The 22,508-nt window shown below is 34.0% G+C and overlaps 1 protein-coding gene and 1 long non-coding RNA gene across 2 annotated transcripts; one reads left to right on the top strand and one right to left on the bottom strand.

Moving 5' to 3' along the window:
• Nucleotides 1-14,102: 14,102 nt before the first annotated feature.
• Nucleotides 14,103-16,013, bottom strand: LOC120283800. Its single transcript, XR_005543354.1, has 3 exons — nt 15,835-16,013; nt 15,370-15,441; nt 14,103-14,834 (listed from the first exon to the last, which is right to left on the bottom strand). It is a non-coding gene; the product is annotated as an uncharacterized LOC120283800 (long non-coding RNA).
• A 1,146-nt stretch (nt 16,014-17,159) lies between these two features.
• LOC120249731 (eukaryotic translation initiation factor 3 subunit B-like) lies at nt 17,160-21,448 on the top strand. Its single transcript, XM_039258351.1, has 11 exons — nt 17,160-17,462; nt 17,530-17,770; nt 17,886-18,032; nt 18,397-18,525; nt 19,155-19,283; nt 19,375-19,458; nt 19,543-19,667; nt 19,758-19,956; nt 20,056-20,588; nt 20,677-20,785; nt 20,905-21,448. Exons 1-11 carry the CDS (start codon nt 17,344-17,346, stop codon nt 21,250-21,252), a joined length of 2,163 nt encoding a protein of 720 aa, XP_039114285.1. The 5' UTR covers nt 17,160-17,343; the 3' UTR covers nt 21,253-21,448.
• The last annotated feature ends 1,060 nt before the right edge of the window (nt 21,449-22,508 follow it).

Genomic DNA, 22,508 nt, shown 5'->3' on the forward strand with positions numbered 1-22,508 from the left:
GAGACAACCTAGGTTGTAAACCACCTTTCTAAGAGACGCACATGCTTTATAGGAATTAGAGCACCCAACTACTTAGCTAGTTATAGGCCTAGGTGTATGCTCATACTCGAGTGCGGCTGTCTACAAGGGGAACATCCTTATTAGGAGCCAGACCTTCGAGCTCCTCAACCACACACAATAGCAGAATAGTGTCTTAAAGCACTATCAAAACTAATTTGTTTTTACTAGGCTGCCTATATCATTTCTCTATCATTTGTTCTAATGTAAAATGTATTTTCAACAAAAGTAAGGGTTTATATAAGAGTCAAAAAATTCAAAAAAATTCATTGAGAGTGTATATAATAACTTAATAAAAACATGACTAGGAGCAATGGAGTTAGTGTAGACACACTATTGTGAATGCAAGTGTATGCCTTAATCATTAAGAGTGTGAACAACTATTCTGTCTTAGAATATCTCTAGCTATCATGCCAAATGATCTACATAAGAACTCTAAAGTCATTAGGGAAAGGTTTTTTTTTTTCAAACAGATGTAGAAATGTAAATACTATACATAATGCGATATTAATAAAAACAAATGAAAGTGCAAATGCAATGTAATGATCATGTACACAAGATAACATGCAATGCAAATGCAAACTCCCTCATACTTAATATCCACATTGCCCTCAATGTAAAAAAAAAATCACTAGAAAAATAGAAAATTGAGGTTAACAAACTCACAAAGTCAAGAAGGTAGGGGAGGGAAGTGCCCTTAAGAGATGTGTGAATCATAGATAGCTTGGTGGGATTTTTACATGGGCGTGGTGATGGACATGGGCTGGTCGAGGCAGGCTCTGGATTTTTAATAGTTGTGTTCAAAAGAGAGCACAACCATGGTATGGGAGATGGCTTGCCATACTTGGGAATCAAATTTGTATGCTCGAAAAATGCCACGATTATATATTTAGCACGGGTAGGTTTTGTTCCTTTTTGTTTTATCACTTTGAGTGAGGTCTCCCTCTAAATGCCATCATTCCTCAATAGAACTTTGTGATGATATATTTTTATCCAAATCAAAGTCAGAACCTATAAGAAGAAGCATAAAATCATACGATCAAACCGATATCAACGCAAGCCAAAAAGTAAAATTAGAAAAATATAATTATAAAAGAAAGAACTAAGAGAGAAAACTTGGGCTACCTCCCAAGAAGCGCTTAGTTAAGGCCGTAAGCTTCACCCTTGTGACGTTATTAAGTGGAGATTGTGGGAGGTTTGCAATGGGTATAACCCATCTTTATCTTATTTGATTTTTTAGTGTTGTGATAAGTGCCTAAATGCATTTATTTTATTATGCATTTTGTATATACTTAGCATGTGATTTTATGGAATTGATGCCTGTTTTGTGTTTAATTTTATATTATTTGCTTTGTAGGGCATGAAGAAGCCATGGGGAACTCGAAAAAATGATTTGGGGTGCATAAAAAATTGTAGGACATCATGTATATGTGGTTATTGTTCATAAAAAATTATATATGTGAATCATCTTTGATTTGCATGTCCCATGTCCTTGCACTTCTTTTATTGCCCCTGGCAAGTGAAGGCTCGGTAGTCTCAATTTGCTCTAGCTGCACTAGAGCATCTTCATGTTCTTCTGCAGTTATAGGTGGCACTAATGAAGTTGTAAGTGGGCTACCAGAATGGTCGGAGTCCTCATTAGGATTCGTTGAAACACTGAAGGCAATGTATCATTTTGTCCTAGGTATACTGCAAACTATTCACATATGCAAATGATTAGTTTAGTAGCATGTAAAGACAACAAAAATAATAAAAGAAGTACAATTGAAAGCAATAGTAAGCAATAATTACCAATTCATAACAATATTCACAAATATTTCAGAATTACGTATCATTGATATTATCTACATCATCTTGACCCAACCGAAGATGTGTATCTTCATCAAGAAATAAAGTATCCAAATTTTGCCTTGGGTAGCCTTCAATATTGGCTATGGTATCTTCTTCACCCTCGCCCATGTCATACAAGTCTTTAGGTTTTAGATGTACTGGTATACACCATAAGTCCTCTTTTTGAGCATCAACATAAAATACCATATGTGCCTCATAAGCTTTAATGTATGGCTCATCGTCTTCAAGTGCTTTGGTGTGTATAGGTCTTCCAAAATTGATAGAAATAAAACCTAATTTGTCAATTTTTATACCTCTCGAGTGAGTTGTGTTATCTCGTTCACATTTGAACAAAGTCAACATAAATATTCCATAATAATTGAGTTCAATGATGTCAACCATTTTACCATAATATCGCACACCTCCATACCACATGTTGCCATCATTAGTGCTTGAGTAACTTCTTATTCCAAATGTGCCAAAAACTCTACTATTTTGTGTCTTCAATCCTCTCTGGTGTTTCAAAGTACGGAACTTGTACCCATTAACACTGTATGCAAAATATCATTTTGCTTGATTAATTGGTCCTTGTGCAAGAGTTAAAAGCAAAGTTTTATCAGAATCCTGGATCTTGTCGTGATCTCGATTAATCTAAAAGCAAAGTAAAGTTATTTGAAAGCATATTATCAAATAAAATTCTTTATATCAATAGGAAGCTTACTTGATTTGCAAACCACTGATTAAACTCTCTGTGAACCATCTTGTCTACCTCAATAGGATTTCTACTTCGAGTCCTTAATTGTCCTCTTGCAACAATTCTAAATTTCCTATGGCATTTGAATTTGTAGTTTACTAGCTAGATCAATTTCAGCAGTGTGTAAGATGAACACTTAATAATACTTACTGAACATAAGAATCAACCGTAGGGTAATTTATTAGAATGTGTCGATGGGGCCTGTAATCTCCCAATAGATGTCAAAGTGAACCACGTAAAACCACCAATTCCTTTCCCAACATAAGAAAATAATTCTACAATTCAAGCATTTGGATGCTGAGAAATGGCAGGATCATCATCGACACATATAGGATGATTCCAAATTGTCTCAATATTTTCAAAATATCATGATAAAAAAAATAAGAACTTCTTGTGTGATATAACCTTCTACAATAGATCCTTCTGGTCATGCTTTGTTACACACGTATGATTTCAATATTCCCAAGTACCTATAGAATTATATACTTAATAGTTATAATATGTACATATTTTGCTAATATAAATTACAAATAAAGCATTTCACCATTAATTATCTTTCTATTGGATACATCCAACAATAGTAGACCAGACCTCCGAGTTTTGCTTCATCTACCAAATGAACAACCAAATGCATCATCAATGTGAAAAATGATGATGGGAAGAGCATTTTCATGTGGCATAATGTCACTACAATTTGGTTTTGTAGTTTATCTAACTCCATGACACTCAATACTTTGCTAGATATTTGTTGAAAAAATGAGCATAACTTAAGTAATACTGCATATACGTTATCATGAAGCTATGAACGCATAGCTAGTGGTAGAAATTATTGTACAAGTATATGGATGTCATGGCTTTTCAATGTTCCAACAATTTTAAGATTAGTAGCATCAATGCACCAAAAAAATGTTACTTGTGTATCCATATGGAACACAATATTCTTTATAGTATCTAAAAATAACATCTTCCCTTGATTATTCATTGTATAAATTGCTGGTGCAAACTTCCCATTATCATCTGCCCATAGATCTGGCTTGCAACACATATGTTTGAGACCTTTACAAGCATTTACATGATCTTTTGAGTGAGAACTACCATTCAACAATGTGAAAAGTACATTGTCACAAACATTCTTCTTTATATGCATCACATCGAGATTGTGATGTAGCAAGTTATGTTCCCAATATGGGAGCTCAAAGAATATGCTCTTCTTCTTCCATTGTTGTGGTTCATCTTGAGAAGTGCTTGCACCATGTCTTCTTTTTCCTCCAAATTGATTATTCACAAACCTACCAAATGTGATGTTAATATCTTTAACCTGTTGTAATATTTATGTCCCTGATAGTATTCTTGGAGGATTGTATAGCTCTTATTCTCCATCGAATCTAATCTTGTTTAATCTGAATTTATGTCTAGTGGTAAAAAAGCCTCGATGACCCATGAAACACCATTTACTATAAGAGAGACGATAAGGATTAGAGGCATAGTTACAATGTACACAAGCACGACCAGTATAAACATTCCACCAAAATAGATTTTTGATACCAGGATAGTCACTAATTATCCACAACAAAGCAACCTACATTTTGAATATCTCTTTTTTAAAAAAAATCATATGTACCACAACTCTTCCACTTCCTTATCAAAGGTTGTAAGTAGACATTTATATCATTTCTTGCATTTGTTTACCAAGTATTATTGTTGAAATGATAAATGATGCCTGCTTCATGCACAACCAAGGTGGTAAGTTGTATTGAAAGAGAACAATTGGCCAAATACTGTAACTTTGGCTCATACTGCCATAAGGATTAAATCCATCTATAGCTAATGCAAGCCGCACATTTCAGGGGTCTGTTGCAAACTAACTGTTGGTCGATTCAAAATTTTTCCATGGTTCACAATCTCTTGGATGTCTTAGTAATCCATCATTATTGGTGTCAAAGCTATGCCATCTCATATCCTTAGCACTTTTCAACGATAATAACAATCGTTGCAATTGAGATTTCAATGGAAAATATCTAACCACTTTCGCAGGAATCTTTCTTCCACCTTTGTTACTTTCAGAAATGTCATATAACCTGCCATTCTTCATTTTCCATCTAGAGGTACTACAAACCTTACAAATTGTCTCTCTTCATCTTCTATGTTTCCCTAATAAAGCATGTAATTGTTTGGCCACGCATGTATCTTCTCGTAATTCAATCCAAGCTTCGTGATGGTTTTCTCTACATCATAAAAAGATATTGGAATTTTTATATTTGAAAGAGCGTCATTTAATAGCTCCAATATCATCGTCATTGCTTTGTCACTCATTCCACAAAGACACTTGATGTGATACAATTTTAATATGAAAGATAATTTTGAATGATTTGCACATCCTTCATAAAGTGGTTGTTGACCGTCATTTGATTAGTCATAAAACTCATCTGCTACATTCCGATATTGGTTCAAATTCGGTGTCGCATTGTTGTAATGTATGCTCCCTTCATTTAATGCAGGTGGAGCTTCTTTAGAATGGTCATTTACTCCTAATGCATCATTTACCATATGACTAATTGGATCATGAACAAAGAAATTGCTTTGTGAAGCAACGTCAAGGTTGCATTCAACATTGGTCATTTCATTTGGATGGGACTCCCCATGTAGATACCAAATTGTGTACCCTTTTGGAAAAGGCTTGATAAGATGATCTTTCCCCTCCAAATGTGTATGACATTTACTAAATCCACATATAGGGCATGGACATAAAATCATGTCCTTAACTACCCCATGTTGAAAAGCAAACTCAATGAAAGTCTTAACTCCTTGGTCATACACAGGTGAGTTTCACGGATTTGTAATCCATGACTTATCCATACCTAGTAAAACCAAGGGGGTTAGGACTCACATTTTTTTCATTGGCTCCATATTTGTTATTCACTTCATAAAAGTGGTCATTCTATCGACACAGGTCATTCATATTACTAAAAAATGTTCAGCGTTAAGTCATTTTATAGTTGATGTTAACTAAAACTTATTAAATGTTAAATCTTTAGAAGGCTTCCAAAAAAATGACACAAATCTGAAAACAATTCCTATTTATCCTTCCATTTATGTGATTTACTTATGATCAAATATACAAGTGGCAAAAGTTTATTTTGTTAAGTATTGTATATATAGACATAGAGCTAAGAACTTCTAGTATTATATAAAGAGGTAAACATTAATACCCTCCACTAGTTAACACCAAAACATGAATCATGGTAGATATCATTAAGCAAGATATTTCAATGGTCATCATTCAATAAGATAATAGCATGATGAACAAGGAATAGATCTCTAATTATGGCCACATGTAACTTAAATTTTAATCATTCACAATTCCCCAACAAATTAAAGATGGCATAATAATTGATAAAACTGATAAAACTAGAGGCTCCTATTGATTAATAGGCATTCATATTACTAAGAAATGTTCGGCGTTAAGTCATTTTATAGTTGATGTTAACTAAAACTTATTAAATGTTAAATCTTTAGAAGGCTTCCAAAAAAATGGCACAAATCTGAAAACAATTCCTATTTATCCTTCCATTTATGTGATTTACTTATGATCAAACATACGAGTGGCAAAATTTTATTTTGTTAAGTATTGTATATATAGACATAGAGCTAAGAACTTCTAGTATTATATAAAGAGGTAAACATTAATACCCTCCACTAGTTAACACCAAAACATGAATCATGGTCGATATCATCAAGCAAGACATTTCAATGTTCATCATTCAATAAGATAATAGCATGATGAACCAAGGAATAGAACTCTAATTATGGCCACATGTAAATTAAATTTCAATCATTCACAATTCCCCAACAAATTAAAGATGGGATAATAATTGATAAAACTGATAAAACTAGAGGCTCCTACTAATTAATAGGCTTACCTTCAAGTATTTAAACTTCAAGAAAGCTATTCTTTGATTAATTAATTAAATTGCAGAAACCTAAAAACAAATTGAAGGTTGAAGATGGAGAAATGAGTTCAATCCCACAATTCAAGTTTGATGACATGAACGTAATTAGTAAAGCAAGCTCTTCTTCTTCTTCTTCTTCTTCTTCTTCTTCTTCTTCTTCTTGATATATAGAACACAAATCAAAATATATGGACTTAAATTTCTATTAATTTGTTTAATCTCATTGTAGTCATGGCTTTGACTTCAACAAGCAATTCATTTAGAACTAGACCATGGCATTAGTTTGAGAAAAAATTGGATATGTTATCAAACAAAGATTTTTTTTTTTATTTGAATTCATTTATAATTTTAATGACTCAAAACCAATGAAAATTTTCACATATTTCTCATAGGATTACTCAACATTGGAAAGACATGTCAATAAAGAAATGGATGTAGGAAATGAAGTAGATAAGGAAGAAAAAGACAGGTTAAAAAGAACACAAATTCATACAGCCGTATCTGTTGCAAGATTATCATCTGCTCATGTGGCAATTATAGCATAAAATGTAATTTTTAATACAACTACCAACTTATAAGAAACTGCAGAACTTATTCCACTAGGATATTTATCTACAAGTAGCTTTACATTTATAATGTAAGTGTTGTTATAATTTTATGCAGAGGTCCTTTAATGGTCATATTGCTATTTAACTGGCCATAAGATCACCAAAGTTGAGCATAACAAGTATGGATCCTCCAAACAATGCATGACTAGTCAGCAATTTCTTTAAATATTATAGGTTTAATACTGATCACAGTGAATTGTGTATTTTCTGCATTTTAGTCTTGCAGTATTTTTTAGGTGCAATTAGGTCCCTCATTTGGTCAGGTTGGGTGATCCCAGTCGGGTCAAGTGGTGTAGATGGGCAAGTGTAAATTGCAAGGACTTAATTGTACCTAAAAATATTATTGTGGACTAGAATGACCAACTCGACCAAATATGAGGACTTAATTGTACCTAAAAGTATTAGAAGGACTAAAAAGGCAAAAAATACATAATTATAGGGACATGTACGGCAATTAAACCAATATTATAGCATTCTTTTTTAAAAAAAAAGCTACCATTCTCCATACTGCTTTTACAATACAAGCCTAAATCCAGATACTCATTCATTTAAATATTTTTTTATCATTTGGATGGTGTAGATCTTCATTAACCAAATGTGAAGAACTTATAGTGCATGCAATGGATGGTGAGTTAATACTTTATCTTTTATTTATATGTACATACATATATATATATGCAAAGATTAATACGAGTTTTATTTCTAACGAGTCAAAAGGAAGCACACCCAAGGGAAGGAATAAAAGAGATCACCAAATATTTAAATCACAGATCAGAAACCTAACAGGAAAAAAAACATTGTGGTTAAAATATAAACATATGGAAAGGACAATTTTATCATGAACATCATTATAGAACTATCTAATTCATCAATAGTTGGGTAATATGTGCCTTGGCAACTTAATGTTAAAAGTTGTGAGCAATGGAAAGAAATTAATGATTGTAAGGTATGCATCGACCATGCATATATGATCACAAAGCAATGGGCATGAGCTTTATTACAAGGAAATTGAATAGGGAAAAGAAATCATAGTGGAAACAAACTGCTGACTTTATCCTTGCAAGCAATCCATACTAAAAGTAAATCAACCCTAATACAAAATTTAGTGATGAAAAGTAAATTCTCCCTAATACAAAAGTAAATCCATGCTTAATAGTGATGAAAAGTAAATCCATACTTTTATTGTACTCATGAAGGCATTTGCATAAAATATTATTTTCATTTTCATTTTTTTTTGTGCACATGGTGTCTTAGTTGTCTCATAGGACAAGATATACAGTGCTATAGGTTTTGTTCCATACAAAAGACACATGACTCATAATACTAGCTCAGACCTGGGTTCTATTTTATAAAAAACAGTTTTCTAAACAATCATATTCATTCTAATTCTTTTTTTTTAAAAAAACTTATTTATTCCTAAAATATGTGCTACTAGAAAGCATGCAGTCATATCATCAATTTTGGTGGCTATGTAGCATGATATTTTTCATGCCACTTGACTCTATTGCCTATCTTTGGTTAAGTAGAATGTTTAAAGCTAAGTACTTTTTTTTGTTTAAGTGTTTCTACTTTGATAAATGTGCATGGCATTGCTTGTTTGTTGAATTCTGCTATGATTACTACAAGTCCATTAAGCTCCGAACATGGATGATATAAGTATTTCATGAAAATAACATACTTCTGTATTGTTGATTGAAGAATACAACTTTGACATTAGCTAATTTGACCTCAAGAATTGAAAAATATATTAGCCAATCTTAGCAGAAGCTACAATTTTTTTGTTAGTTTCTAATGTACGTTATGAGCAATCATATATGTATGGATGTTATTTGAATCATTTATGTCCATTCAGACTTCTTGCTAACAACAAACATATTTTATGATGTTTTATATTGTGGCATGGTGAGCTAGTGTGTGATGCATCTTTAAGGTATGTCTAGAACTTTGTCCTACTCTGCTTCTCAATTATGGGTACCATAACTAACATTGATCATTTCCTTAAATAATGCTTATGTTTTAATCTTTATGATAATTGGAATGTATGTATATATACCATTCTTTTTTATGTGAAGTGAAGCTTACTATTTTGAATTAAATTGAGCAACTTTTCCTTAAAAAATTATAATCTTGCGAAGAATTTTCAGCATCATTCTTGTTCTTTTCCTATTATCATGTTCTTATTTTTGGCATGTATTGGTTTAAATTGAATCTTCTTTTCAATGGAAAAAATAAATGGTCATGTATATAATGATTCGGTTCATGATGAATTCTTGAATTAAAGTATTAGTGAAAATTCTTGATCATAATGATTCAATTGTCTGCTGACAGTTAATTCCTGCAGTTAATGTTGCTTGTTAATGGTTGTTGTGTTGTTTTAGGATCAGTTAACTTATTATCTAATGGCCAAAGGGTTTTTTGTGCATCTCTGTACATGTAAAGGTTGGTTCCACGTGCCTTTTCTTATTTACACTGTGGTTTAATGCCATAAGTATATTATCATCTTCTAGCCTCAATCAATTTCGAACTGTCTTAACTGTGTGTCCAGATGTGAGTCCTAAATTTGTTATTAAAAATTGTCATCAGATTTTGGTTTAATGTGGATTGCAATGTCCCCCTAGTTCTTATTTCCTACAAACAATAATAAGATTCTGTTTATTAGAAGTGCTAAAGATAGAGCTCAAACGACTGTATATTATGTTAGTAGCCAAGAAGCTATGCTTAAATATTACTATTTGTAAATGGTTAAGCTGAACCCGCACCTCCAAATGCCATATTCATCCAAAAAGACCTAAGCAGCATGTTTGCTAATGTGGTTTGTTGATTGGTTCAGAACAAGGTCATATTGCTATAAATTTATTGGGACTCATTTGCTTAATTATTTAGGGTTTCTAAATTCCCTTTTGAACCAACATCTATTGATGCAATCCTTTTTTGATTATACCTTGCATTGTGCAGTTTAGTTGATGATGTTTTTGTTTGTGGTTTTTGATGGCTAATATTTCTTACCTTGAAATCTGCAGATCTTGAGAAAAGCATGTCAAGAATTGCAGTGCTAGTTTTTGTCCCTTTTTTGTACTCAATATATTATTTCTACCTTTGGTTGGTTTGTTATATTTATTGCATCTTTAGTGATTAGTTAAACTGATTTATTCCCTCTCAGCAAGAACTCATCAATTAATGATATTATAGATGTTCTTGTTGTGTTGTTTGTTTGTAAAATGCTAAGAGGTTTTAAACGGGAATTGTGTAAGATTTGTTTTGCAAATCTAGAACTCATTTTCATGATGGTTTTTGTTTCCATGTTAGAGGTAGATATCTATAAGTAACATCAACATCAATAATAGATTGCACTATTAAGTATGGTGGGACAAAACTTGATCACAAATCCTGCTTGTTGTGTAAAATATTATTGTGGAACTACTAAGAAATATAGATAACAAAATTGGCTTCTACCATGTGTCTTTATCTCAACATTCTTACCTATACATCAGTTGAATATTTTTAACTTTTACTTGTCACTTGTATTTCTTCCCGTTATTTGTAGTAGTTCAATAATGTGTTCAATTTTCCTAGTAGAAAATCCCTTTTAATTTATCTTTAGGTTACTTTCTGTTTTTTTTTCCCTTCCTTTTCCCCATTTTTTTTTCTTTTCATGTGTATTTATCATTATCACTTGCAGAATTTTCATATATAAGCTTTTATGGCGAGGAATGGTGTTGTTTTATTTTATTTTATTTTTTAATTTTTCACTTTGAAGAATTATGGATGATTCTTTTTTAGTTTGGAGGTCACCATGGTTTATGCTCCTATACATCACAACTTCTGATGACTTTATATTGTTGGCTAATAGCGAAACCACATCTAGGTGAAATGAAAAAAAAATAGCAAAACACATCAAGAACAAAATGAAAAGCTTCATAAAAATGATATGAAGATCCTTATCAAAATTTTAAAAAATAAAATAATAATAAAAAAGAGAAAACAACAAACAAGATATGAAAACCATGATAAGAAAAGGATAAAATACAATAACAACCATGATCAAGGAGTAAAAAAGAAACGTACCCAAGGGAGGGAAAAAAGAGAGCACCTGAATATGTGAAACCCAGATGAGAAACCTACTAGGAAAAAAGAACAACAAACGAGATTAAGAACACAAAACTCTAATTATAGAGCAAAATGAACTTGATGGACAACAAAAAAAAAAACAAAAAATAATAACAACAACAAACATATTATGGAAACAACAATAGCAAAGGTTCAAAGGAATAATCTACATTATTCCTTCAATATAAATCTTAGAAGCAACAAAAATAGTTGTTAAGACTTATTTAAGTCCAGACTGTTAAGCTCAATGGGGGAGATAATCATATAATTGTTAAATTTACTTTAGATTTGGAACACCAAAATAAAATAGATAACATTATCTATCCTCCTCACCCCTCTCCATTGATTCGAGTGGCCAAATCAGTGGAAAGGAGTGTGAGAGAGCGAAAAGAGCTTTGAGCAGCCAACCCCAAATTTGATTAGAAATCTAATCGATCTTCAAAGGTTTGGATGTTTCAGAGACACTTACTCTAGCTCGGTTTGAGGAATTAAACAGTGATCTTTTCAAGAAGACTATGGGCTTGTGAAGAAGGCAATGAAGGATGTAAGACTTGAGAAGTACATAATTAATGAGATTGTTCTTGTTGGTGGGAGTACAAGAATTCCCAAAATTCAGCAACTTTTGAAGGATTACTTTGACGGGAAAGAACCTAATAAACGAGTACCCTGATGAGTTTGTTGCATTTGGCGTTGCAGTTCAAGCAAGCATTCTAAGAGGAGATGGAGGATAAGATTAGTATAAAATACCTTCTTATATGCAATTTTTGTAGACTATGTATTATCCTTCATCTTCTCAAGCTTCGACAACTGATGAAGATCCTGCGGCCGATGTTGAAGATCCGGTAGCCAATTTGAAGCTCGAGCGCCCGATGATGAAGCTTCGACAGTCAATGTTGATGCTCCCAATCAAGCAAAGATGATGCAGTCGGGAAGAAAAGTTAAAAGATGAAAACCTAGAAGTGAGAAAGGATGAATTGAAGGTTGTGAAGTTAAACTTAATAACACAAGGCCAATTTTGGTACACACGACGGTTTCAATGTAACCCGCTGTGGAAAGTTGCTAGTTATGGCAGTTACATTACAACTACCAAGAATTCATAGAATTTTGGGTGGTTTTAAAAAAAACCGCTCCCAAATTTAATGAATTCAAGGCCAAGTTACAACAGCCACGTCAATGGCCGGGAATATGCACATTTGTGGTAGTTTATGGTCAACCATCACCGAATGATTGACGCAAAGTGAATGTTTCTTTGTAGTGCTAGATCCGAATTTAAGTTTTATCAGCCTTATGGAATTTAAATTAATATAACAACATTACATAATATATATGTATATAATATATATATATATATATATATATAACTCTTAAATTATTTAGATTAGGGATTTAGATTTTTTTTTTTAAGTTTTAGCCCTTGTAAAATTTAATTTATTAATGTATACATATAACTATTAAAGGGGCTAGATTATGAATTTGGATTTTTTAATTTTAGCCCATGTAAAATTTAAATTTATATATATATATATATACTTAAAACTGGATCGCATTAGTTTACATTTATTTACTAAGGTGTTTTTGTCGAAGAAAGATATTATTAATTTTTTGGGAAAAGTACAAAAAACATTTGTGGTTCCGAGTTTTGCAAAATAAAGACAATTTTTTTTTTTGATTCTATAACATGTGGTTTCCCATATTTACAAAAATAGAAAAAACTGTTATCAAGCCATTAACGGTATTAACTTCACATGGGCGAAATCGTCATCTCATTTTAAAATTGACTTATATGACATATATATACACAATATATATATATTAAGTTTATTTATCTCTCCGAAAATTCCACTAAACAAAAAAAAGTTTAAATTTCAAAAATAAAATAAAATAATGTTAAAAAATCATATTTTTTATGTCATGTGGTGGTTTTTTACATGAAAGGACAATTTTATCTCTGTCAAAAATGAAAAAATTAACATCGGTTTTTCCCATTTTACAAATCTGGAAACCACTTGTCATAGAATAAAAAAAATATCCTTTGTACTTATTTTGCAAAACTTGAAAACCACAAAGATATTTTTTTGTACTTTTTCCTAATATTTTTTTTATCATAGAAGACATGGATCTTCTTTTGATATCCTCCAATTTTCTCTATTTTTTTAAGATTTTTATATTTCCATTTTCCCAAATTTTTTCTTTTTTTAATATTTTAGTTGTTTTTATGAATTTATTTTTTAAAATATAATTCTTTTGAACTTTTCTACTCTTTGATTTTTTTTAAAAAAATTTCCTCCAATTAATTTTTATATTTTGCTGATTTTGTTTTAATTATCCCCCTTATTCTATCTCTTCCTACTCCCATCAGAAATAGAATAATAAAATATTGTATGTTTGGAGGAATTTTGAATTTAATTAAGATATCAGGTATGATATAATTCTATGTAAACAAATTTATTCACAAAGCCTATGTAAACTATTGCTTAAAATTAATTTTTCAGTATATCTGTCACGTTCCGTTCCGCGGGTCCCACACGTGACATACCGCCACGACAACCCAGGGGAGGTCCAACACTGCCTCGACCCTTGGTTGTCTTAAGGATAACCTGTTTCTTGCACAGAACCACTATAACAATAATAAATATTCTAACAATCCAACATACACAAATGCTCCTACACAACCCATCACTTTAATACAAGTCATGACACAAGGATATTCATAATATTTTGTTCATAATAACAATGACAACAACCATTCACATAGAGAGTATACTTTTCATACACAACATAAATCTAACCAACATATATAAAAGTATCTAAGAAGAAAGATACATAATAATATTAGGGTTGGTAACATCCTAGTGGATCCAACAAATACATGCCAGAATGTTTAAGCATCATACACGGCTAAAAAAAAATACAAACTACTCTGCCAAGCACTTCAAGCTTCTATCCCGCTGCTGTGCTATCACCTGGGAGGGAAAAGAAGAGGGTATGAGTAACTAGGTTACTCAGTGAGCGGCTAAACATGGAGGTATATCTCATACATAATATATTAAAGTAAAATGTCAAAAATATATTTCAAATCCTCAAAATATTCAATATACTTTGAATGTCAAGTATAAAGTAAGAAATAAAATTTACAACAATGAAATGCTTGATAAAAATCTTTAAATCATCATGAAATCCATACAAGTAAGAAATCCAAATCCATTCCTTTGTTAAGTAACTCATAATCCAGAACATATAAATCTTCAGTTAAAACAATCAAATATATATCTTAAATAGCCTCAAAAACCATCCTTTGCTAACCGTGGCCGCGGTTAGGTCAAGAGCCGCCAAGATGCGCGTATCTTGGCATTGGCCGCTGGGAAGTTCGTGTGGTGACTCTAAACAACCCAACTATATCCAAGTCAGGGCTCTACGCTCCCACCTGAAATGACATAACCGGTTTGACAGTATTCAACACCACCTCTATACAGGTTGGCCCATGGAAACCATCCACACTCTTACTGCAGTAAGTACTGGGGTTTCCCCCTGTCACCATCAAAACCACCCCGTCAAGAACATGAAGGCCGTGGCCCAATATTTCTATGGATATGTTCAAGACCCCACGGGTGTTTGCATAATAAAATCCAATTATTCATCACAACATGAAAATGGTCCTAATTCAGGACTATGTTCACAAATCATGAATGAAAGCAATAAATAGCATTCTGGCCCGTAGGCTAAATATATTCATTAATATGGAAGCATAAATCTCATCAAGAGATCACAAGTACTCACAATTGGTCATCATAGGAAGAACATCAATCTTTTATAAGGATACATAATTCAAACATATCTTGTAAAACATATAGTTTTCAAATCATAACAACAACATATATATATATATGTATATATTTATGATCTTTAGTAAAAACCATGAAGGAAATCAAATCATAAATCCTCATGATTTTCAAATCCAATGAATAACATCTCAAGAGTTTTATAGATAGAAAGCTTGTCATTTAAAGGCCAATATATATATATGCATGATATATAGTCCATGATTTAATAAAATTCCACTCACAAACTTGGCGAGCTAACACCCTCCAAAGCTACTTGTCTATAATCTCTTTTCCTTTGCTTTAAGCTTCACCTCCTAGAAGTAGTTAAACAACCAACAAAAGCAAGATTCATCAACAACAATACAACCAATTAAAAAGAAGGAAAATGTGCTTAAAATAGGAGGAAATTGCTTCTAGAGTTTTCTAAGCACTCTATCAAGGTGATCTATCAAGAATGGAACCTTTAAAATCCTCAAAATCAACAAAAAGAACAAAAGGAATTCAACTTGGTTTGGTGCTACAGTAACCCGAACCCTAGAGGTGCAAGATCTCTCTCATTTCCTCACCAAATCATGGTTTTACAACTTCAAAATGATTCTAATCTTTAAACCACTTCAAAAACTAGGATTTCCACAAAAATTTCAAAGAAACTTAACAAAGAAGAGAGGAGAGAAAAGGAGGAAGAAGAAGAAGATAATCAAACTCACCGATGATCGTCTCTACACCTTAATCGAACTCTTCTTCATGAAAGGAAATGAAATCTCCACTTCTTTCTTTGTTTGGGGACCAAAGATGAGAGGTTTTAAGAGAAGAAATGAAGAAAATTAGAGGAGGAGGAGGAAGAAGGAGAGAAAAGAGGGCTCAAGAAGACCCTAGAAGGTCCAAGAACTCCCTTTTATAGGCCAAAACACTTTGGAGCCTAACGAGTCAATATACTGGTCAATATATTGGCGCTATTACAGCCCATTAACCCTCCTAATTAGCCCTATTGAAGGCACACTAAGCTCATGCAAGCTTTGGGCTTTCTGTTAACTCTTCTTAAGGCTTTCTCCCATCTTTTTAACCTTCTTAAAAACCTCAACTAAGGTCCTAACACAAGAAAACATTCGAAGCAACTTAAACACAAAGTTTAAACTCAAGGAACAAAATATGAGCAAAGTAAAGAAAAAAAAAAGTCGAACTCTCACAATATCACTTAACTATAGTCTTGGTAACCAAATTTTAATTTGTATCAAAATAGTTACTCATCTTTAATTTTGTTTCAATGGAAGGTCACTCACGAGATTTAAAAAACAAATTATAAAGTGGCCACTCGGAAAATCCTTGTCTGCCCCTCTTTGACATGCCATCTATCATCTTTGGCCTGTCTACATCAGCCAATCTATCCATGTTAGCTAGATGTCACCACGTCAGCATACATAAAATTGATGTATTTAACTATATGCCACGTTAGTTAGAGAGGATGAATGACGTGGCTGCTGACATGGCAACATCCACAATAATTGACATATTTTGGCAAATGCTATGCTAGCTATAGATGAAGTGGTTGCTAATGTGGCGGAGCAATAAAAAATTAACAAATCTAACTAGATGCCATGTTAGTTAGGAAAGATGGATGATGTGGCTACTAACATAGCATCATCTAATATGGCGGCATCTGGTTGGCTGATGTGAACACAAGTCGAGTGACGTGAATAAACCAAAATGATGGATGGCGTGTCAAAGGTGGGTTGAAAAGGATTTTATAACCGGTATGTCAACAATTTTTTACTTCAATCCTTCACGGTGATCTTCGAGTATAATAAAATTAAAGATAAGTGACCATTTTGATGAAATTAAAATTTGATACCAAATTGAAACAATACTATACTTAAGGGATTTACTAAAAAAAAAAATTAACCCAAATTTATAATCTAACATATTAATTTGTATCCAACCACATACCATTGCCATCAGTTTGGAATCACATTTGGAATATATAAAAGAAAATAAAAATTAAAGAAAAATAACAAATAATAAATAGCGAATTTCTCATCACTACGGTATTGTGCCCTGGCGCCCCTCTCTAAAACCCTCAACAAGAATCGCCGCGCCGCTCATAGTTCTTCTCCTTGTCCCTCGACCTCGATCCATCACGGCGACGGCATCACCTGCGACGAGATTCAAACTCTCTCTTTTTCTCTCTCTTTGTCGCCACTGATTCCCTCCTCTCCACCATGGCTGAGGTATCAATGGCCGACATCGAGGCTACCGCTCTTCGTCTGGGAATCGACATCTCTTCTGTAGATCTTGACTCCATCCAGCGTCCTCCTGGGGAGGACTTCGGCATCAAGAGGTATTGCCTAGCACCTTTCTCGAATTCTAATTTTCACCAAATCCCTAACCCTAATTCGCTTCTGCAGCGACGATGATGAGGATTTGTATCAAGAGGACGGCTTCGAGATGGAGGCGGGATTTGGGAATGTTATTGTGGTGGATAACTTGCCGGTGGTGCCGCCGGAGAAGTTTGAGAAGTTGGAGAACGTCATTCGGAAGATCTACAGCCAGATTGGGGTTATTAGAGATGGTGGGCTATGGATGCCAGTGAATCCGGAAAGCCAGAAAACCCTAGGGTATTGCTTTATCGAGTACAACACCCCTCAGGCAATCTTCTTTTCCTTTAGATTTAACTTGTTTTTTCTAAGAAAAGTTTGATTTTTTTTTTATCCTTTGGTTATCCAATAGCGCCTGATTTCCTCCTTTCTCTATGTGATTATAGGAAGCTGAGCTTGCGAAAGAGAAGACTAATGGTTACAAGCTGGATAAATCACATATTTTCATCGTTAATTTGTTTGATGACTTTGAGAAGTATATGAAAGTTCCTGATGAATGGACCCCTGCGGAAATCAAGCCATATGTTCCTGGGGTAATATTCTCTTCTGTCTTGTTTTGAAGCGATAATCACAACTAGTTGACATACTTTTGTTCTTTTATTGCCTATCAGCCCTTTGTCTATTCTATTTCCCAACTTTCCTCGGGAGAGAGAACAATGGAAAATTGCATTTGGAAACAGGATAGAAAATAGGACCGTGGTCATTTTTCTTTTTCTAGTAAATGTCCTATGTCATGTTAGATAAATCCAAGCAGATAAGTATACTATACATGATCTATATTACTAGTAATTTGTTTGAACTTGGTTTTATCTAAATGCTGCAAGTTTCTCTAGAAACTTTGTATTGAATGGTCATTTGGGTGGATAGCAAATTACTCAATCTGTGTATCTGCTGCAGGAAAATCTACATCAGTGGCTTACTGATGAAAAGGCAAGGGATCAGTTTGTAATTCGTGCTGCTACTTTCAGTGAAGTTTTCTGGAATGATCCTAGGCAAATGATGCCTGAGCTTGTCTACCGCCGCCAGGTAATAAAATCCTTTTTTATAAGTTTAAACTATATACTTTCTAATTTGGACTGTGAATGCCTCTCTCATATGAATGCGAATTCACAGTGGATATGTGCTTGTGTGATTGCAAATCTTGTTGAGTGACACCATGTCATTATTTTTTGATGGATTGGGTTGGTTGATAGTTTTCAGCATAAACTTTTGTTACTATTGTGTCCATTTACATGTTTTGTGATATCAAAATTATGTAGTGGTGATGATGAGCAAAATTTTTTTTGTTAGGTGTAATACTATGTCGCATAGCTTGTGATTATTGTGGTTCTGTTCATCCTTGGTTTACACGAAGCCCGCAGCTTTATTGTTGCTTGGAGGAGATTATTAGTCTATGTAAATGCCATTTGCTTGTGGAGGTTTTTCTCTTGTTTTGTTTAGAAGTTTGATTTGAAGCATAGTCCATGTGTTGTATGTGTTGTGTGAATGTTTTAATATTTATTATTTTTATGTTCTCTTTCTAGAATTAAGTAGTTTTTATTGAGGAACAATCTATCACTGATTTGCTGTATGTAAAGGTAGTTTTTTATTAGCAAGATTATTTGTGAGTTTTCTTTTATAAAGAGTGATTGAAGGTTGGATGTCTCTTTTTGCAGTATTGGACTGAGGGTTTTGTCCAGTGGTCTCCCCTTGGGACCTACTTGGCCACAGTGCATAGGCAGGGTGCTGCTGTCTGGGGTGGTGCCACTACCTTCAACCGATTGATGCGATATCCTCACCCGCAGGTTCTTTCTTTGCCGCGAATTTCATTCTCTTCTATGTAGCTTTGATGTATTTTATTACTTGTGATTAAGCTGCTGCTAGTGAAATCAACAGGTAAAACTGATTGATTTCTCTCCTGGCGAAAAATATCTGGTCACATACAGCAGCCATGAGCCCAATAACCCTCGGGATACACATGTAAGATTGAATACTAGCAGAATCTACTTTTACTTTTTTTTGTCAGCTGGTTATTTCTCACAGTTTTTCTTATTATTATTTCAGAGGGTTGTGCTGAATATCTTTGACGTGAGGACAGGCAAGGTGATGCGTGATTTTAAAGGAAATGTGGATGAATTTACTACTGGTGGCAGCGGAGGTGTTTCTGGTGTCTCCTGGCCAGTGTTCAGGTGATACTTATTTCAAACCCTGAGTGCTTGATGCTAATCTGCGCTGCTAAGTTCTGTTATTAATGGAAATGCGCTTATTATCTATGATAGGTGGGGTGGTGGCAAGGAAGATAAATATTTTGCTAGAATTGGGAAAAACATGATATCTGTATATGAAACAGAGACTTTCACTCTTATTGATAAGAAGTCTATGAAGGTGGAGAGTGTGGTGGACTTTAGCTGGTCACCTACTGATCCCATAATATCTCTTTTTGTTCCAGAGCTAGGGGGTGGAAATCAGCCTGCAAGGGTACTTAGTTCTCTGGGTTGCTGGTTGCTCAACATTGTTTTGTTCTCTAAAATGAATCATAGGGTTTATAACCTTTTTTTTTTCAATGTTTTTTAACAGGTAAGCCTTGTTCAGATACCAGGCAAGGAAGAGCTAAGGCAGAAGAACCTTTTCAGTGTCAGTGACTGCAAAATGTATTGGCAGGGCAATGGTGAATATCTTGCTGTCAAAGTTGACCGGTATACAAAAACAAAGAAGAGCACTTATACTGGTTTTGAGCTATTCCGAATCAAGGAAAGAGACATCCCAATTGAGGTTCTAGAGCTCGAGAACAAAAATGACAAAATTGTAGCATTTGCTTGGGAGCCAAAAGGCCATAGATTTGCAGTTATACATGGAGATGGCCCTCGGCCTGATGTAAGTTTTTATTCAATGCGAAGTGCTCAAAACACTGGCCGCGTCTCCAAGCTTGTGACTCTGAAGTCCAAGCAAGCCAATACGCTTTACTGGTCCCCAGGTGGGCGCTTCATTTTGTTAGCAGGGCTTAAGGGGTTTAATGGCCAGCTGGAGTTTTACAATGTCGATGAGTTGGAGACAATGGCCACAGGTGAACATTTCATGGCCACTGACATTGAATGGGATCCTACTGGAAGGTAAATTATTTGCTTTTATCAGTGCTAATGCTTGTCCAATGATTTAGTGATGTGAAGCAGCCTCAACAGCTTTCCTTTTCTTCTGCAGATATGTGGCTACAGCTGTCACATCAGTTCATGAAATGGAGAACGGGTTCCATATTTGGTCCTTTACCGGGAAGCTGTTATACAGGATTCCTAAAGATCACTTCTACCAGGTGAATTCTCCAATACACATAATGTAGTGTTGAAAATTTGATTCATTTGAATCAAAGAATTTAATTTGGCCTGGTTTGGCTTTGTTTGTGTAACATTCTTATATGTGTTGATCCAACAGTTCCTCTGGCGCCCAAGGCCCCCTTCATTACTGACCCCCGAGAAAGAAGAAGAAATTTGGAAGAACTTGAAGAAGTACAGCAAAAAATATGAGGCGGAAGATCAGGATGTTTCTTTGCAGCTGAGCGAGCAAGACAGGAAGAAGAGAAAGTTGCTGCAGGAGGAATGGGATTCCTGGGTGGAGAAGTGGAAGCGGCTCCATGATGAAGAGAGGGAAATGAGGCAATGGCTGAGGGATGGAGAAGCCAGTGACGAGGAAGAAGAGTATGAGGCCAAAGAAGTAGAAGTTGAGGAAGTCCTGGATGTTAAAGAAGAAGTGGTTCCGTTTGACCTGGACCAAATGGAATAAGGGCATTGATCATCCATTCTTTTTCTTGGTTTCCTATCCTCTTCTTGTGTTGAGAGACTTGGTTAGTATCCGAGACGGTTTTGCTCTTTGAACTTGTGTTTGCTTCAGAGCTTATTTCTATGTCATGTAAACATTATTTTAATCTTGTTCTTTTTTTTTTAAGAATTTAAATTATAAAAATAACAAATATGTCTTTAACCTTTTCAAATGTTTTTCAATTTGGATCATCAAATTCTTGTAAGTGATGGTAAAAGAAACATAATAAATACAACTCAGTCAGGTTTTCTACTGCTACGCGTTCTTGCAACGGGGGCAGCATTGTTACTTTAAAGGCTTCTTTGGATGGTCCCGGTTGGTATCCGAGGTGCCTTTGATGAGATCCTCATCAACTTGGATGTAGTGGATGAGAAGTATTTGTATGAAGGAGGTGAGCAGGATGAGATTTGAAATGGATTCTCCAGCAATCCTTGGTGACAGATGTTTCATGATATTGAAGAAGAAATGAAGTGCATGATGTGTTTGGAAGAGCTCGTTGCCAATGTGTAGGTCAAACGTTTGCTGCGTTCTCATCGTTACCACGTACACTGCATTGATGGTTGATTTACAGTGGGGGAGACTGCTGATTCACGTTGCATGGTTAAAGACGAGGAAGAGTAGTATTCATATTCAGTGTTGTAATTGCAAGGATTTCTGAAAGCTAGATAGTCCTGATAGTATGTGTTTTCCGAAGATTGAAAATTTTACTATGCATGTCTGAGGCAGTTGAAGATGATTATTAATTTAGAATTGATGTTTTTGTTATTCTAGTTCAGTGGTTTGCATTTCACTTGTAGTTTCTGATAGTTAGCTTGTGTGATTACTGACTAAATTTGTTGGATCAGTATTAATTTTCTTTAGGTTTTGGGATAAAATTAATATTCTTATCTACTCCATACTTCTCATATGCTGGACTAACTGCTCTGAAGTGGATGTTTGTCTGACCTGACATGAACATATGAGTAAAAATGAGAAATTCGCTTAGACATTTAACTAGAATCTCATTCATTGGATTTCCTATGCAATTTTCTTTTTATTTATCTCACAGTCAAAACCTACTGCAACATAAAAATACTAGTGAAAACTGTGTTTTGTTTTAGAAAAAATAATTTTGGCTGACTTTATAATAGACATATATTAAGATTCAAAGTGTGATTTTTTACGGTATATACATACATATATATATATATATATATATGTAGGGATCTAAAAGCTATGTT

The sequence above is a fragment of the Dioscorea cayenensis genome, chromosome 19 (assembly GCF_009730915.1).
Source record: "Dioscorea cayenensis subsp. rotundata cultivar TDr96_F1 chromosome 19, TDr96_F1_v2_PseudoChromosome.rev07_lg8_w22 25.fasta, whole genome shotgun sequence".
Taxonomy (NCBI): Eukaryota; Viridiplantae; Streptophyta; class Magnoliopsida; order Dioscoreales; family Dioscoreaceae; genus Dioscorea; species Dioscorea cayenensis.

Coding starts and splice junctions, on each gene's coding strand:
- LOC120249731 (XM_039258351.1), top strand. CDS start 17,344: ATGGCTGAGGTATCAATGGCCGACATCGAGGCTACCGCTCTTCGTCTG. Junction 18,526..19,154: donor AGCTTGTCTACCGCCGCCAG/GTAATAAAATCC, acceptor CTCTTTTTGCAG/TATTGGACTGAGGGTTTTGT. Junction 20,589..20,676: donor GAATGGGATCCTACTGGAAG/GTAAATTATTTG, acceptor TTTCTTCTGCAG/ATATGTGGCTACAGCTGTCA.